Source organism: Delphinus delphis, chromosome 8, assembly GCF_949987515.2.
Source record: "Delphinus delphis chromosome 8, mDelDel1.2, whole genome shotgun sequence".
In the NCBI taxonomy this organism is placed as follows: Eukaryota; Metazoa; Chordata; class Mammalia; order Artiodactyla; family Delphinidae; genus Delphinus; species Delphinus delphis.
The window spans coordinates 71,336,734-71,356,251 of NC_082690.1; the positions used below are offsets into that span (position 1 = coordinate 71,336,734).

Here is a 19,518-nt window from a genome sequence, read left to right on the forward strand (position 1 = left end):
TAAAACTTGGGGGAATTTACGTAGGTCTCTAAAATAAGGAGTTCTGATATTCTGGGCCTGAGGGTCCAGTGTGATTATTTCTACCTAATTAGACTAGTAGTTAAAAGCCAAATGCATATAATCCCATTTTGGCTTAAAATATATATCAGTATGAGAATGCATGTAAGTGCACAGGTGCACATGCATGCAAGAGGTCCCACTTAGAATCCTGTCACTTTGGGGATCTTGTAAGAGATACTGTTGGTGTCTAGCCCACATTCCCATAACCTACCCTGGAAGTCACCTGTAAATATCTCCCTATTAGGCAAAAAGTTTCTGTCCTCACACGGGACCATTCTTGGTCCAGGAGCAAGCCTTACCCTTCCGCGTGCCCTGGTCTCATTGACTTCACTTCCTGTTCATTCTTGACTAAATTTCTGCCCACATATATATTACATAACATATTCTCCTCACCCTCTGTGTGAATCTTGTCTTCTTCAGACTCTATGGGAACTCTTCAAAGAATAAACTCCCCAACTGTCCACTCTTCCACTTACCATCAAACTCACCTGCACTACTGCAACAGTTTTCCTAATAGGTGCCCTTGTTTGTGGTTTTATCTCTTGCAATCCATTATGTACACAGCGGCTAATATGATCTTTTAAAAACATAAATCAAATCATGGTAGTCTCTTGCTTAAAATCTTCCAATGGCTTCCTCTTTCACTTGAAGTAAAGTCGAAACACCTCACTGTAGCCTATGATACCCCATAGCATCTGTCATCTGCCTGCCTCCTAGATTTCATCTCATACCATTCTCTCCCTCACCCATTCCACTGCAGACACTCCATTGTTTCCTATTGCTCAAACACACCAACCAAGAGGTTTCTGCACTTACTATATATTCTAGCTGTGTGTCTTCCCCCAAATTTTTGTATAGTTGTCTCCCTTTCATTATTCAAATCTCAACTCAAATGTCACCTCTTCAAAAAGACCTTCCCTGGTTTGTTTAAAGTAGTCATTCTCAATAACATTTTCTTATTTAATTTTCTTTATTGTACTTACCATTGTCTAAAATTGTCTCACTCTGTGAGGGGATCATTCCTGTCTTATTCACAAGAAAGTCCCTGTGCTTAGAACTTAGTAGGTGCTACACACTCAAGTAATCGTTAGCAGATAATCATCACACACAATATTATATGCTAGCCACTAAATATTACTACAAAATGTTCTTCATGCTTGTTTACATTAAGAAGAATGGTACACTATACATTTTTTGATGAAAAAATTATGTGAATTTATTCCTGTCTAATGAATCAGTTCTAATGGGAGCAAAAACATATTTCAAATAGTGTCAAAATTCCTCTACAAAAAAGGTGCTGGTACACTGGTACCATAATGAAAATAGTAGTGGTTGTACATAGTAAGCAAGGACAGTGAATTCTTATTTACACTAACTTTTCAGCCTTCAAATGGATCTTACCAATTAACATAGCACACTAAATTTAAAATAGAACATTTTGGTGTCCATAATATAAGTAATGGTAATTAAAATCAGAGTCTAAAATTTTTTTATCTTCAATTGGTCTTGGAATGCTGATCTCTAAAATTTCTGTTCTCTAAGTTTCTATTCTCCTTTGCTTATTCCACAATGAATTTTTTCACTCGTTTGAAACTGTATAGTCTCATATTTTGTTGGAGTGCAACATCAAAATAATTAATACAAATTTTAACATCTAAAGATTTTTTTTCTAATCCAGAGGTAGGGATTAGCAGAAATTCTCTGCTTTGTCTTTACCCTGTCTTACAGAAAAGCTCCTCTGTGGTGTTGATATTTCAAAGTAAAACCCTTCCTGAACCCAGTATATAAGAAACTTTTAGTGCCTGTTTCTAACTGTTCATGAGTGAGGGCCATCACAGAAAGCAAATTACAATGGAAACTGAGTTAAGCGCTGATAAAATCTCTGTTGTTGTTTTTAGACTTTCTTTTAAATTTTATTTCTCTACGCTGATTTTATGAGGTTCAATTACAGTGCATAACAAATAGGATCCACTGAAGAAAACTAAGTTTCACTTAACTTCATAACAATTATTCCGGATTTAATATTTACTTGAATGTAGAATGAGGCAAAGTGTTTATTAAGTTTTACTCTCGTCACAGTCACCTTACTGCAACACATACACTCAATATATATAGGTTTGCAAGCCTGTCCAGAAACCTAAAATCCTTCTAGTGTTTTCCTTTGCTGTAAAGAAAAATTGGTCAGTGATATGATACTTGCGGTATAAGTCATTACAGGTCTGATGTTACACTTGTTATACATTATTGAATCTATCAAATGAAAAGGGAATTTCCAAATGCAGCTGCTATTTCCCAATTGTTAAATCCTTTTATTATACCATATAAGTACACAGCTGGGAAATACTATAGAGTGGGAGCTAAAACAAAATATTTTGGCTTCTGGACATTCAGAATACACAAAGGCTCCAGTGCAAAGTAATGTTTGATATCAGAAGACAATGAAAGTTTGAAAACATTTCCAGCAAGTATGATTTCTTTATATTAATATAACATATTTGTAAATTTAAACTATTTTAGACTACCATAAATCCCACTTGTAAATTTGGTAAGCAAATTATTAATATCTATTTTCTGACAAAATTTTAGATCATGAAACTTTGAGAATAACTCACCAAAGCAATTTTGCACTTGCCAATATACAAACTAAATTATACTAAGAAAAATAAGTAAAGAGTGCTCTAAAGAAGTAGAATTTGAACTGTATTATTTCTGCCTCAACCTGTATTTTCCAGTGTAGTTATTCTGATTTGTCCATGAGTATATTTGGCATAAAAGCTAAAATATATCTTGAACCTAACCCTTCTCCCTAGCCCATCTGCCTCCACACTAATCCAAGCCACCATCATCTCTTACCTGGATTTCTGAAATAGCTTCCCAGCAGGTCTTCCTCCTTTCACTCCATCTTCCCCACATCTATTTATATACAGTCACAGAACTATCTTTCTGAAATGTTCTTAAACCCTTCGATGGCTTTCCATTGCACTTAGTATCAAATCTCACTTCCATAATGTTATCTACAAGGTCTCGTCGGATAACTAGCCCCTACCAATCTCTCCAACCATATCTGATGCTATGTCTCACCCTCGCTCATTACACTTCAGCTACAAGAACTATCTTTCATTTTCTGAAACTCAGCTATATTTTTCTCACCTCAGATATTTCATACATGATGTTCCCTCTGCTATTTTTACTCTTTCTTCTATTTTTTGCGTGGTTAGTTCTTATCATCCTTAGGTCAAAGAGGGCATTCCTATCCATCCATTCTAAATGAGGTTTATTTCATTATGTTCTCACATGGCATTATGTTCTTTTTCTTCTTAACACATATCAAATTTTAATTATATTTTTGTGTGTGTATATTTATTTTTTTTCCCTCTCCTAGATATAAGCTCCATGAAGGCATAATCATGCATGTTTTATTTACTAGACAGCCAGTACCCAGCAGAATGCTGGGCACAGAGGAGGTGCACCATAATGATTTGTTGAAATAAAGATAAAACATAGCCCTATTATTTTGCCAAAAAGCCAGTGACAGTGACTGAATATCTATTTCACCCATGCTATATTGGAGTTATAAAATGAACTGCTTATGTTCAATTAAGAAAACAGACTTTTATCCTTGCTTTATTATACCTTCTCTCTTCCCCCTATGCAAGGAAAACAAATCTTCCAGGGGGTCTAACTGCATAATGATGATCCCCTTTCAACCTAAAGTTAGTCTAGAACAGTATAGTCTAGTCCAATCCCCTATTTCTCAGCTACTGCTTCTGAGTACTAATTGTGCCTGCAGAATCATCTGAAAAAGAAAAATGTCTGCCTCCATAAATTATAAAATTAAATCTTTGAATTGTTTCTGAAACATTAAGCATAGAGCAAGAATTTTAAAATGCTATTAGAGTAAAGGCATTTTTAAATATTACCTTAGTTTTTATTAAGGAACAAATCTTTTCCCCATTCCCCACTTAAAATACTTTTCATTAATTTAGCCAAAAGTTAAGACATGTAAAACAGGGTTTAAAATTCCTAATCTAATAAAATATGTTAAGATTTTGGTCAGTTTTAAATGTTAAAAAAGTTAATATTTTTGCTTTAAACTAGATAAGTAATGTCACTTATTATGGTACCTATTTTGATGGTTACAGGTAGAATTTAACATGGGAAAGCTGGCTAATACACTGCATGTATTGGACATTGTTTTTTCTACCTTTAGGGCAAACTCCTGCAGTTTGATTGAATGATACTCAGGAGCTCTGCATGTCCTTTTGAAATTAATATATACGCACATAAGTGAGAAAAGCTTTATTATAAATCAAGAATTACTGTTAAAAATGATAAATACCTGCATTTCCTCACTGAAAATGTATTCACTATATGACCTCATTCACATAGATATGTTTGCTTATTATAATTTTTCAATATTAATACACAGCCGCACTTTACTGGATCATACTACCTATTTTGTGGTATTATCAAGGTCACCACCTTAAATACAGAGAATCAGAGAATAAAATAACCAAATCTCCCCCGAAATTAAATTAAATATCTTTTGGCAAGTCAACCTAATAATGGACAAAAACAAAACCACAAACGATTTTCCAATTTTTCCCACTAACTAGTATTAATATATTAATAATATACAAGGTGGTCATTTTCAGCGCCTGAACACAAATAACTCTAATGATACGGATTCTGAGCTTTCTCTAAAACACTTATTTGTAATGAGCCCATAACAACAGACATACTTGGTGACAGTGGCCAGATTTTAAAAGCTCACCATTCTTTGCTGAGACGACAGAACACTGTCCCAGTCAGCATCCTGTTGAATGGTATTGACAAGTGTTGGTAGCTCCTCAGAGTGAGGTTTGTTGTGCATTATGGGGTGCAGAGGCAGATGGGAGGCCACATGTTGATCACTGCCCTCTTCCTTTTCCCTTGAGGTCAAATCTTGGGTCATTGCTTCCTCTCCATCAGCTGCACTGGCAAATGGAGAGGTGGCTTGCTTGGAAGACATTCTTCTGCAGAATAAGGAAACAGCATGGATTTTTAAAAGGGCTGTCAATGACAAAAGAATAAACCATCCCTTACATGTGACTAATTCAGGAAAAAAAGAAAGTTCTCTAACTTCAGAAATGTTTATGATCTACTCTAAACCACTGAAAAAGAACTCTTAGCTTATCTGTTCCACTTTCCCTCTTTCCTTTTAACTCAAGCAAACTTCTTCCCAGTAATTGCTGCACATTTTCTTTCTTACCAATCCACAAATGAAATTTTTATGGAATAAGTTTTCATAATGTATAGTATATGTATGTGTGTATTTTTCCTCCCAGTTCTCCCAACTAGATTATTGAGAGTAATTCAGTTGATGGCTAGCAATGAAAAAAAAATGAATGAATGAACAGCAAATGAGCCAGTTTGAAGGATAAGTTGAAATTACAAATATCCAAATTTCTCTTATGCTTTATGTAGGAACAAAGGAAGTCTATGTAAGAAAATATAATCAGGAGAGTAAGCAATCTATGATAAAAATCCTAAACAAACTTGGTCCTGACTTCTTAGTTTATACCTTGTATTATGAGTACTAGGCCTAACACTGATTAGTGTCAATCTGATCTTTTTCTAAAGACCTTCAAGCTGTGTCAATTGCTACAAGTAAACTTTTAAGTGACATACTGATTAAGTAGCTGACAATGCTAGATTAGTTTTAAGGCAATTTTGTGACATTTTAATTGAGTATATGAAATAACTATGCTTCTATTTTATATTAGAAAGTACATATAAGATTCAAAGCATTTACTATGAAGAGTAAAATGCCTACTATTCATAATCTTAAAACTCCAAAAACAATTACTGCACATTCTTCTATGTATCCACAAGTAAACATCAACTACACTCAGCACAGTGAAGACAAGGTCTTCATTCTATGCTTTCATATACAATCAGAAAATCATGATTGTTAGACAGAATTTCAAAACTTTTAGAATATCACTTTATCGAAATGATTTTCTTAGAAAAATGTTTAGAAATAAAATCACCAGAAGTTTATAACTTAAAAGAAGAGGCAATTAGGTATATTTTCTAAAACTTTACATTGTTTTTGATTTATAGTACAGTTAGCTCTAAAATTGCTGTGTAACGAAAGGAATAAAATCTCCACCTTAATTGCTCTTTAACATTAATTGATTTCATACTATTTTTTTAAAATGCACAAATCAGTTAACATAGGAAACCACATGAGCATTTTTCAAATTAGCAAATCATTAACTTGCTAGTACTGTTTCTACAGACAAATAAATACTGATTAAAGGGTCTAGAAATCTGAGATTAACAGTTAAATTTACAAATCTGTCACATGCTTTCATGAATATTGCAGTGAAGGAAATATCAAGTGCAAAGAAAAATAATTAAGTTAATTCCAATTTAAACAGTAGTTTTTATGTAGCAGCCCATGTTTCACATAGGATTTAACAGCTAATGCTAAATTTCTCACAATTAATGAGGGGGCTCAGATTTAGTATCCTACAGTGAAAAAAATTAATGTAAGATCAGCTAATCTAATTATGCACAGTTCTAAATAAAAGTATTACGGGCTTTTGAAGTACTTTGAAACACATTAAAATGCTGATACCTACTTACAATAATCATTCTACAAATAATAAAAATTTAATCTACTAGATTTGATACTAGAAAATAATATGGAGGAAAAAAAGTACAGAAGTATGTCTATGTTTTCTTTGAGGAGAAAGAAAAATGTTCTAATGAGTACTTTATCAAAGAATTAGATAAGTATATCCTTGACTAATTTCTATCAATAATGACAAATGGAGAAATGCATATAAACTTACAGAAAATGATACCAAATGATGTTTCTTGTAATACAGGAATCATCTAGAACTTACTTCATTAGCCTCATAAATACTATAGTAAAACCAGGCAAATTATAACTCTTTTGCAAATTTATCAAGAGCTTGCCATTAACAAGAAGAGTGTTTTCATAGTTCAGATAATAACAGTACCAATAATGTAATCATTCACATTAAAGACAAAAGAATGAATTTACTGCTGCTTTTTAAAACAGCTAAATACAATTGAAAGTCATAATCCAAAACTCAGAGTGACTTTAGTTCCCCAACAAACGTCCTCTTATTATAAAGTGACTTGGCTCCTTCCAATAGCAATATCTGTGATTGTTGGTTTAGTATAAATTAATCACAACACAAAACCCAAAATGAAAAGTCTCTTAAGAATAATTTCAACTATAAACTGCACCAATGAACAATAGTGCACAATCCTAATTAAACACAACCATGCAGCTGTAAAAATAGACTAAAGCTGTCCAAAGCTATGGGTTGAGTTTAAAGGCTGGTTTGTTAGAGTGTTTTCTTAAGGAAGGCTGGGCCCTCTGTCTTAATCAGCCAATAAATTACTTCCTGCAATTACATTAAATAGAAAATTATTTTCAAATGGGGAGTGTTAATTGAAAATCAAAATTCAGAGGGAAGTTTAGAAATTACACACTGAATACAATTAGTGAGGAAAGGCTTCACCTCTACTTCATCAACAGTCTTCTGGTGATTCCTCCAGTGACCATTCAGGAAAGCTACCAATTTATAACATCACACACTTTGTCTTTTATTTTGCACCTACAAATACAAATGTGTATCAAGGTTTCAAATAAAAGATAGGCTGCCAAAAAAAAGCAATATTAAATCTTACTGTTCATCCTCAGTTCACATCATCATTAAGGGACAAGAAGAGGGGAAAGGTAAGACAATAATACTTAAAAACCAAGGAAGGCATACTCAACTTCAAAATCCCTCCCTTTAGCAAAGGAATTAACATTTTTTTGTTCCAAGAATACTTTTCCATATCATATTTAATTTAATTTCTTGTGTTTCCTTTAGTTCTCAATATGTCGTTAGCAGAAAAAAAGGTGACTCTTTTTCTTTTAGCTAGGTATTGCCCCCCTGTAGACATTTCTTTTTGATAAAATTGTTGGGCTTCTTTCAGGTTTGTTTTTTATTGATGGTTTTGTTGTAGTTTTTTGTTTCGGATGGTGATTTTCTTGCATTTTTTTTTTCTTTTTTTTTTTGCGGTACGCAGGCCTCTCACTGTTGTGGCCTCTCCCGTTGCGGAGCACAGGCTCCAGACGCGCAGGCTCGGCGGCCATGCCTCACGGGCCTAGCCGCTCCGCGGCATGTGGATCTTCCCAGACCGGGGCACGAACCCGTGTTCCCTGCATCAGCAGGCAGACTCTCAACCACTGTGCCACCAGGGAAGCCCTGTTGCATTTTTAAAAGGAAAATGTGCACAAATTCTTTTCAATGCAGTTTTAAGTGTCTTGGATTTACTGATTATTAGGTTCAATTTACTGATTATTTTTTGCAAAATTATTTGTTATAGAATCCTTCAATTTACTGATTACATTCTCATTCATTTCACTACTTCTTTACTTTAGCTTTCCCTTTTACTAGACCAACTAAACTGTATTCTAGAAGTTGCAAAGATACTTGACTTTTGGTAATACCTTTACCTAGCATGGTAGTCATTGCACCATGGCTACTCTCCTACAAAAACTCATAAATCAAATATACACTTGCTTTAATGATTTAAAATATCACATGGGATGCTTACTTTTATTTTTAATCCTCATGTTAGTAATTTTTCATTACAAAAACTTTCACTCCCAGTGTATTAGAACAGTATCTTACTTTAGCTGCTGCCATATACAACTAATAAGCAAAAGAATTAAAATCCTTGTGAAAACGGTCAATTTCTATGTGACTTAACTTTGTTTTATTTTTGCACTATTATAACTTAAAAATCATTCAAATGAATTGTTTTTTTAATTTGTATTAAAAAAAAAATCTCCCTAGTTATACCCCTTGAAAACAGGGGTTTATAATGGAAGTGCTGACACAACCCTAACTAAAGCAGCGCAAATGTTGCCGCTATAATACACAAAATCAAGTTCTATTATTCTAAACTATCCTCGCTCATGGGATTTTTCTTTACTGTGCTCCCAGCCAAACTGCTGAAGCATGAAAAATTTAAATGCAATCAAATGCGCCCAATTCTACTTTACCAGAACAAGTGTCTACAGTGGTACAATCTTAAAAGGAGATGCAACAGATTTGTTTGGTGTTTTTTTTAACTGTTTATTTATAATACAGTGCATTGGAGATAAAATAAAAGAGGAAATTACACTCACATGGTACCAGTGTATTGACTACACAGAGTACATTATAATCAGAGAGAAAAACTACATTGTCAACTTATCACATTGGTTAAACAAGATGGTTTTCTGGGGCATAGCTATTATCAAGTAAAACCTCCAAAGAGAATAACATATCTTTGGACACATAAAACTAAATTCCCATCATGTGTTCCCGAGTTTGAAATGTCTCTGCCCAGCAGATCAAGTGAATTCCCAGGATGCCAGCCGTTGGGAAGAACTTCAGGGCTTAGGACTTTTGAAAATGAGATTGTAGGAGATAAAGTCTCCAGTAAGTGATAAAGTTTTCTAGGAAGCCAGTAGTAGTACCTCTAGGAAGATTATAATTATTTTACTCCAAAACCCCAGTATAAAAGCTGAATGTTTAGACCATTACCAACCTACGCAGACGGTAAATTTCCTTTATGTTCTTTAACAAGAAATCAAGATTAGCTGGTCCAAGACTTGATAAAATGATGAGGACTGGATATCTACACATTAAGTCCTCTATCTCAGAAAAACCTTATTTTCTAGAACTTTAAATCTTTCTTATTTTTTTTTAAATCTTTCTTATTTGATGGTGTTATTTAAAAAAGAAAAAACAGTTATTTTTATGTCTAAAAGTTAGGATTTTTTAAAACAACTTTCTCATAAGGCATAGTCACTTGAAATTAATTTTTTTTTTTCTTTACCATTGCTTGGAAGGAATTCACCTCAAAACTATCATTTGGGACTGACATGATTATCCAAAGGAGCCACTGAATTTACTACAACAATATTTTTAACCTGTTTTTTCAAATGTTTTCATTACTTCTGAGATTATTATCAAATGGCATTCACTTTTTACGTGTGCTACATTTACTCAAAAGAAGCCCTGTTTTTAACATAAAGCAACATTTTAATAGTTGGTTTACTTAAAGAAAAAATTAAAATTTCAGGCCAACATTCACATTTCTTTTTGCAACTCAGCCCCAGGCTACCAAGGTAGACTTATTTCAGTCAGGTAGTTCACTGTTAATTTAATGCTGCAATTGATCTGATACTGAGAAATAAACAAATAATTTTCCAAAAACGTAACACAGTGCCTCTCATTTTAAGGAGCATGAGTAACATATATGTTCAGCTGCCAAAATGCACAATATCCAGGAACCCCTACAAAGGACGCCAGGCCACCCAGCCTAGGGTAAAGAATGATTTTAAAACCCTCTTCCTGTACCTCTAATTCCCACGTTTAAGTATTGGGGGGAGGGTGGACAGGCAGGGGGAGGGACCCTTATTTCAGACATTAAAATGAAGATAACCCTTTTAAAACTTTTCCTGCTTCATTCAGGTAAAGCCTGAGGGTTGTTATTGATTCTTGTACTGTTTTATCCAGCGCTACCGCCTGTCCCTCACTCCACCTCCAATCTTCCCTAGGCTTCTGCCAGGTTTTTCTCTCTCTTCTATCTCTTTAATAAGCAAACAAGAAAATTCCATGAAAAAGAAGCTTATAAGCTTTCAGAGTTACCTTGGAGAGTTATAAACCTATCTTTTAAAGACTGTAGTGGCTCTTTCAGAGTATATATGGTAACGTATACAGACAATATCTGTTAGAAGAAAACTCATTGATTTGAGTTAGTTGTCAAATCAGTAGTGATGAGGGAAATGAAATACACTGGAGCCCTTGAAGTATGTCTAAGAAAGGGCTTAAATTAATGGATTTTGACTTATTTAAGGCTTCTAATTTTTCACACCAAAGTTCCAAAACTGTATTCAAAGGCCTTCTGAGGTTCTTACAAAGCAGGGACTACCTGGAACAGATTCTTCTCAAGTCATCAAAAGTTTGTGTTTCTAGAGTTTATATTTAGCTGACAATATTGCTGTCACTTTATATAGCTTAAGACTGTTCTTTGGACTAGAGCTCATATGTCTTGGAATGCTTTGACTCATGAATTGTTTCTCCTGATAATGTTACATCACGTAACCATCTCTGTCTAATTGGTTAGTGTCTGCTGGAGGAGGCAGGCAACCAGCCTAATGACTGGCCTGCCTGACTGACTGCCTATGGAAAACCTATAATTATTACATGTGTCTCTGAGTATCCAGTTTCTTCCTGGGATCAAAACAACTTGCCTTCATGTCACCTCTATCTATACTTTTTGCTTGATAGCAACAATACTGAATTTTTCCCAAAGCTTATCTTCCAGTAACTTGTTGAGATCTTTGCTTTGGAAAGCCAGGCCCAGAATATTTAAATAAAACCAGTCACCCAACAATAAGAGCAAAACCAAACAATGGTTACTATAAATACACACTAACTAAGAGGATTTTAATCAAGCACAATGACTTTATAACTCAAATGAAAGACTTCTATGCGGCTTGAGTGAAAGAAAGCTGTCTAAAATAATAGCAGAATGAATTTATTGATATACATTCACTTTGAATCTCCTCTTCACATGAAATGAGAACCATAATTTTTAAAGTGAATATCAAACATGTCTTTGTCAGCTTAAAACCAATCCACAAATATGGAAGCCCAATATGGATATCGTATCCAATTATCAATAAATATTATAAGCCAGGACAATAACTTCTCAGAGAGAAAGGGTAGGTAGGAAGCTGTCACTATACTTTTCCATTCTCATCTCTATTTCCACTTTTTAATATTGCCAGAAAAAAGAGAAAAATGAAAATTTATACTATATGAATAGTTTCAAAAAATGAAAGCTCACACATCGTGCCAGTGAGCAAAATTATATAAAGAAGCTAATCTCTGAGGTTCTCCTTTAGCTAAATAAAGTGAGCCAGCAATTTCTCTCTTTCATGTAATGAAATAAGGTATAAATTTCAGGTTCTTATCAAATAAGAGGAGGAGGACCAGGAAGAAGAGGAATGGGGAGGGGAACAGGAGAGGGTGGGGAAGGAGAGGAGAAGGGGGAGGGACGAAGGGGAAAGGGAAGAGAGAAACAGCCGTGGCTTTGCAGTTCATTTTCAGTTTGTCTACTTAATGAAAACCTCATTGTACAACCCTGAAAACCATTTCCAGCAGGCAAAGTATTTCTGATTCAGCAGAGGTTACACAAGCATCAAAGCAGTTAAATATAGGTGCCAAGCCACATTGCCAGGAGCTCTTAGTACTGTGAGTTAGTGTTACCTGACGACAGCTTAGTGAATATAAAATTACTTGTTTCTCCAAATGAAGACAATCAAATTGCCACCTTCCATTGTAATAATGCACAACTAGTGATCAGCAAAGTGCAAACATAATTACCATGAAGAAAACAAAAAATCAAATCTCTCTACAGAGTAAACACATCTATCTGGCTTCCCCCAAAAAGGAGTGCATTTCAATGCTGAATGCTGTGATGCAATCTTTGTTATTTAACAAGACTTATTAGTCTTACAGTAAATTAAAATGGAAAACAACAAGAAAGGCCAATTAACAAAAAGTGAATACAAATACCAATAAGAGTACTACAACTTTCCAGACAGAGTATAAGGCCTACAAATTGTATCACTGCCATTTGACCTGATAATGTTAAGTGTATGTCAGCAGCACCACCATTATAAAAACTACGCTTTCAGAGACTTCTTTCTAGCTTAGAAACCTTTCAGCAGGTCGAAAAAGACAGGTATTATCCAAGCTCAAAAGCTTTTATCTTAACTTTTCCTTAAAAGAAAAAAGTTATGCCTTATTGTCTTCTAAAGTGGCCTGGATTTTTGAGGTTGAAAATTCACCTCACAAAATTGATTTATTATCTCTATCCAAGTTTAGAAAAATAACCAAGCATAGGCTACATGTCCACAGCTTTTATTACTGAGACACTCAGCATCTGGAATTCCTATCCAAATGTGGTGGCCAGGCTGGGCCGCTATGAAAGTGATTTCAGTAACCCATAGCTGGGTTAGTATTAAAGACCTAAAAATTTGACATGGTTTTCCCATACGCTGAAGATTTATAAGTAATCTATATAAATATAGATGTTGCTCCAATCAAACTGCTTTCTTAAAAGCTCTCTTACTAAAGTGATTTTCTATCTATCTAACTCAAAATTTAAAACACTCAGATTTACATCATACCTTCCAATACGGCAAAAACTATCTTTCCCATTTCAAAACACTCCTAACATAGGGGTTTTCTTCTTTCACCAATAATGTCTTCCTTTTCATTAAAATATGCTCAACATTGCTAATTATTAGAAAAATGCATATCAAAACTACAACGAGGTATCACCTCACACTGGTCAGAATGGTCATCATCAAAACGTCTACAAATAATAAATGCTGGAGTGGGTGTGGAGAAAACAGAACCCTCCTACACTGTTGGTAGAAATGTAAATTGGTGCAGCCACTATGCAGAACAGGATGGAGTTTCCTTAAAAGAGTAAAAATAGAGCTACCATATGATGCAGCAATCCCACTCCTGGGCATATATCCAGAAAAGACAAAGACTCTAATTCAAAAAGATACACGCACCCCAATGTTCACTGCAGTACTATTTATAATAGCCAAGACATGAAAGCAACCTAAATGTCCATCAACAGATGAATGGCTAAAGAAGATTTGGTACATATATACAATGGAATATTACTCAGCCATAGAAAAGAATGGAATAATGCCATTTGCAGCAACATGGATGGACTTGGAGATTATCATACTAAGTGAAGTAAGTCAGACAGAGAAAGACAAATATCATATAATATCACTTATATGTCAAATCTTAAAAAATGATACAAATGAACTTATTTACAAAGCAGAAATATATATTTCAATTAAAAAATTTAAAAAATAATGTACCCCTTTTTATCAGAAAGGTATCTTACAGATAATACCTGATATTCCATTTTTACCTGATATCTCTATTCTAAATAATTTCATTTAGAATCCTCTAACTCAAAAATGGACCAGTTGGGGCTTCCCTGGTGGCGCAGTGGTTGAGAGTTCGCCTGCCGATGCAGAGGACACGGGTTCGTGCCCCAGTCTGGGAAGATCCCACATGCCGCGGAGCGGCTGGGCCCATGAGCCATGGCTGCTGAGCCTGCACGTCCGGAGGCTGTGCTCCGCAACGGGAGAGGCCACAACAGTGAGAGGCCCGCGTACCACAAAAAAAAAAAAAAAAAAGGACCAGTTGAAGGAGAAGGGGTAGCACAGCAAAGAATGAAAGTGCAATGAATTAGGGACCATCAACAACATAAGATTCCCTGAGCTTGAATATCAGCATTTAAAATCAGACATTTGCAATCAGATAGATCATTCCTTTGAAGGATGCTTTCATCCTTTATAAACCTGAAATGGCCAGTCTTACATTGCATTCCTATTCCACCATTCCTCCATTTTATTAGGAAAGAGTGGAGGAAAGGGAGAGATGAAGGTACTGGGTTGACTTTGTGGCAAAATCAAAAGCAGAATAAGGACAGGAGAAACAGGAGAAAGGGAAAGTCTAAAGTCTAGTGCACGTTTTATTGTGATTTGAAATAAATTTCATATCATTAAGAGAAGTCTGCATGTGAGGAATAAGATAGTTTTAAAGGAAAGATCTTTTTCCTTCACCTTGCCAAAAAAGTTTTTTCCCTGAAGGACCTTACTTATAAGCTTAACACAATAAAAACCTCCCTACAAGGGTGGGGGCTGGTGATGGTGGTGGCAAACAGTATTTTTTTAACTTCAATGATGAGTAATTTAATATGTTCCTAAAATTATGATCCTACAGAACATTCCTTACAATATAGTAATAATAAAAAGTGTCCACAAAAAGAGAAAAGGAAACCTATTGTCAGAAAATGTCTTCCAGACCCAGGGAGATAAATGCTTGTGTAAATATTATCAAAAGCTTATGGCAAGTGGAAGAACAACAGAAAACATTCATAGATTTTGGGGTTTTTTTTTTAAGTTTATTCTATATGTTCCATGAAGATAGGGATTATGTCTGTCTTGTTCATTACTGGGTCCCCAGTGAGCAGCATAGTGTACAACACATCGTAGATAATTGATAATGTTGGGGAAAACAGAGTGAAGAAAAATTAGGGAGGGAGAGATGAGCAAATAGCTTATTTTTTTTAAATTAAGGTGAATAGATAATCATAGAAAATGCCACTCACATGTTAATGCTGCCAACCTAAACATTATTCTTTCTCTATATTCTTTTTACCAAAATCTCATTCCTTAACATCTAAATCATTATTTTTATATCTAGATCCCCAACAATGAGCTCTCTTTCACCTCCCTGAAATACAACAGCCCTCAAATGACTGCTAGAAAAGTACATCAAGATTATACCAAGATATACTTTGCTATGTCATACTCAACAAAACAAAATTGGATTCATCATTTTCCTCAACACCCTCCCTCATCCATTCACACCCAGAGGAGTATCATGCCCAGCATGATCCAAGTTCAAAACATGAACCCTACATCCATCTCCTCTTTTTTATCCTTGCTCCTCATTGCCAGCCTGTCATTAAGCTCCATCAACACTTTCTTAATAATGTTTTCATGCTCACACCTTCTTACCACACTCATAATCACCTTAGTACAGGGCTTTATTATACTTCATACCTAGACTCTTGCAACAGACTGTAAACTGATTTCCCTAATTTCAGCATCTCCAGCTCAAAATCAATCTTACTGCCACTCCTATTATCAGGCCACTCTGTTGCTCGAGAAAAATCAGTGGCTCTCCCCTGATGACAGAAAAAGTCCAAACTCCTGACTATGGCATTCAAGGCCCTCCATCCAGATCCAATCAATCTTTCTAAACTTATCTTCTAGTAGTCTACACTTTAACCTTCTACTCCACTAGACTGATATACTCGGACTTCACTTATTGCTGCCCCCCAGACTTTGCTCTGCCTGTCTCTCCCTATTTCCCTCGCCTTCCTTTCTTATCACTAGGAAACCAACTGAGCCTATTCCAGGTAACTAGGTCCACCCTTCTAATCACTTCTAATAAGTGCTCTGAAATTTTATTTTTTATATAACTCATTCAACACAACGCATACTATCTTACACAATCTTTTTAAAATATATGCTATAATTATATGTTTATATGTAATCCCAACCAGATTACAAACTTTTCAAGGGCAAGAATAAAATACTAGGCTTCTCTGTATTCCCACAGCACCTAGTACAATATTTTGCACAAAGAAAACACTCAATAAATATTTGCCTAATTACTTAAATTTTATTAAATGAATAGGCAGAATTAAAATTAAGATATTATACTTAACCAGAGGATTTAAAGTAAAACTTCTAGATCTCTGTGCATAACTTGGTTTTTCAGGGCTGTCTCCTGTTCCCCCACCCTCTGGCCAATTAAATTCAGTTCATACTTTAAATGTTTTACATATTATGGAAAAAAACAAAAACAACAAATCATCAATCTATGTTGTTAGAAACATTCAAAAGATGGATAGATGGACAGACAGACAAACAGCTATGGATGGATGGATAGATGTTGGAGAGATGGTTGAAAAGATACAGAAATAGTATTTGCTAGACGTTTAGAAAGTACCAATCCCTATGCTGAGCACTGCTACATGTATTATCTCACTTAGTTCTCAAAACAATTATAGGAGTTAGATAATGTACATTATCCCTCTTTTACAGAAAAGGAAATCAAGGCACAAAGTTTTGTATTTAAAAAAAATATTAAGACTTGCCTACGGTCATATCTAATTAATAAAGAAGGCAAAATTTGAACTCAGATGGTCTAACTCCAGGGCAGATGCTATTACAATTAAAGGTAACTGATAGTAAATCTAAATTAAATGAATTAACTATTTTCAATTATCATCTGAATTTTTCTTTATTAGTTCATATACTTCCTATAGAATTTTATTTTTAATATTCCGGTTGGATATACTAGATACTCATTTAATCCAAACATCAAAGAATTTTCTGTCTTCATTTTTCCCTTTTTCCTTCCTTTCTACTTCTAGGATTTGAGGTATTTAATTACTGGTTAACAACTATAAAAGGAGAGGGGGAAGCAGAAAGGAGAACAGGTGACCTTCTAACCAATCCATTTGACTCTCTGACAGTTTGACAACAAAACTGGTTACAGAAGTAGTTAAATCTATTGGCACACAAGTCTTAAAGGTTCACTGTAGTTTTCATACAGTAAATTTTTTGGTCATTAACTATCCATGCTTGCCCTGGCATGCTTTTTCTGGGTAGCCTAGATGATCAGCAGTTAACTATATTCTTATACAGACAATCGTGACATAAAACAAGGATGTCACTTCCCATTCATTTCAAAGTCCAGAGAGGTATGAGATCCAATTTCTACCTTACAGCTCTTACCAGAAAAGCCATACCAGAAGCATCATATACAACCGGAGCTGTTTCACTACAAAAGTAGGTGTTGAGGACAGCCTTGAGGGAAAATGAGATGAAGTACTTGAGCAGTATATATTTAACACACCACCCATCTAGAATTCATTTCAGGGAATGCAGAGTTAATTTAAATATCCTCTTAAAATCTGACAACCATATAACATTACATACACCCTAACTTCTGGGAGAAAAAACAGAAAAAGTCCATACCCAAGGGCATTCATTTTTATAAATTGTAATTCTCTGTGAAAGTTGAAGAAAGGTTTTCACTACCAACTGAAATTTCCACATTTTTTATATACACCAAACAGTCAAGATTCACAAATAAAGTGCTGCTATCTTGTATTTTTCCCTCATTACCTCCACCACCCCTCCCCATTCCTTACAGCTATTTGCTTGAAGTTTCTCACTTGCATTTGCTGGTAACATATTATCATAAACAGCTCCAGGAGATGAGAATCCAATTGTTTCCATGAATCATTGCACAGAATTGTTTGAGTTATCATTATAGAAGACAAGTATGACTACCCACTGTCTTGCACACCAAGGGATTCTTTACTAAGTACCTATATGCACACCTATCAAGCCACAGAAGTTCTAGTTTTCCTAAGCTTAGTTATGGTGGAAAAAATCCGCATTATTTATCCAGCTTTGTTTTTTCTTCTCATATAAGCACCGCCTCACAATTTCCCAAAATAGAAACACTTTTACATGTCTCATCTATTAATTTTTTAATTTCTTCAAAAGTAAATCTTTTATTTGCATCCATGGTGCCTAGAACTGGAAAACTGCTACCAGTCTTAACATAATCTGCTGTCAGAAGGAAAAGTGTGGATTTGTAAAAAAGTTTAGAGCAGGGATTTAAATCCCAGACCTCTCATTTACTAGATCTGTGAACTTGACAAGTTACTTAACTCTCTGAGAGTCCCTGTCCCCATATGTAAAATTAGAGACAACACATCTTCCTGAAGATTAAATTAATATATTATAAGTACTACTTAGCATTTGGTAGGTATTAAATCAACAGTAACTTCCTTTAAATAAAAGTGCACAGAAAAATAGTTTGACTCAAACAAAAATTCTTAAAGAAAGAGATTCTGAATTTTTACAAATCACAGTAAATAAAATTTCCATGGAATACTTTTCCAGTGGCAATATACCCATGACCCAAAGCTAAGTGGGCCAGAGACTAGGACTATGTCAACAGGGTAAAATACATAGAAAACTATTTCCCAAAAGGGGTAGGCTTGAGAGTGAATCACTCACATAGAAGAAACCAAGCATACAACATCTGCTGCTGAGAACTGTATTTGTGAGGATAACAGAGTCCTGGACTCTAGGTACCCATTCAGACCGCCTGCTATTAACTTTTTTCCTTGATTTTCAACCAAAGCAGCCCCAACTTTTCAAGATTGTACCCCTTTTCTCAGAATTAATTTTTAAACAGAAGCAGCATTTCGGTATACTTTAATTTGACAATAAACAAAAAGTCTAAAATACTCTATCCTATGAAATGCACCAATACCTTTCAAAGCTTGCTTATTTGTTTCTATTTGAGAAATAGATGGATCAGTAATCCCTGGTCCCAAACTTTAAATGTTTAAAAGTGTTTCTTGTTTCACTCCATTTCGCATTTCTAAATCAGGTCTAAAATCAAGTTCCTACTAGTGTGCTACCCCAGCACATCCTCACGAGCTAAGAAAACAGCTTACCTTAAAGTTCCCCTCTCATCACAATTTACTTTAGAAAATCAACTTGAGGGGTCACAGATATGCTAGCCTGACTGTTTGGCATTTTAGTGAATTCATTACCACAAAATAGGTATTCTTAACTGTACCACAGCTCAAAAAGATGACAGGCACTAGTCTACTCCACATGCAGCTTAAGAGCACTATTTGCACTATTTGAAGCTGAAAGTTCCAACATCAAGATAA

General features: G+C 34.8%; 1 protein-coding gene across 1 annotated transcript in view; it reads right to left on the reverse strand.

Moving 5' to 3' along the window:
- Positions 1–19,518, reverse strand: part of SOX6 (SRY-box transcription factor 6) — a 445,733-nt gene that overhangs the window by 383,128 nt on the left and 43,087 nt on the right. Inside the window, exon 2 of the mRNA XM_060018551.1 lies at positions 4,835–5,075. Coding sequence (XP_059874534.1) covers positions 4,835–5,071 — 237 coding nt within the window. The 5' untranslated portion in view covers positions 5,072–5,075. The remainder of the gene's footprint in view (positions 1–4,834; positions 5,076–19,518) is intronic.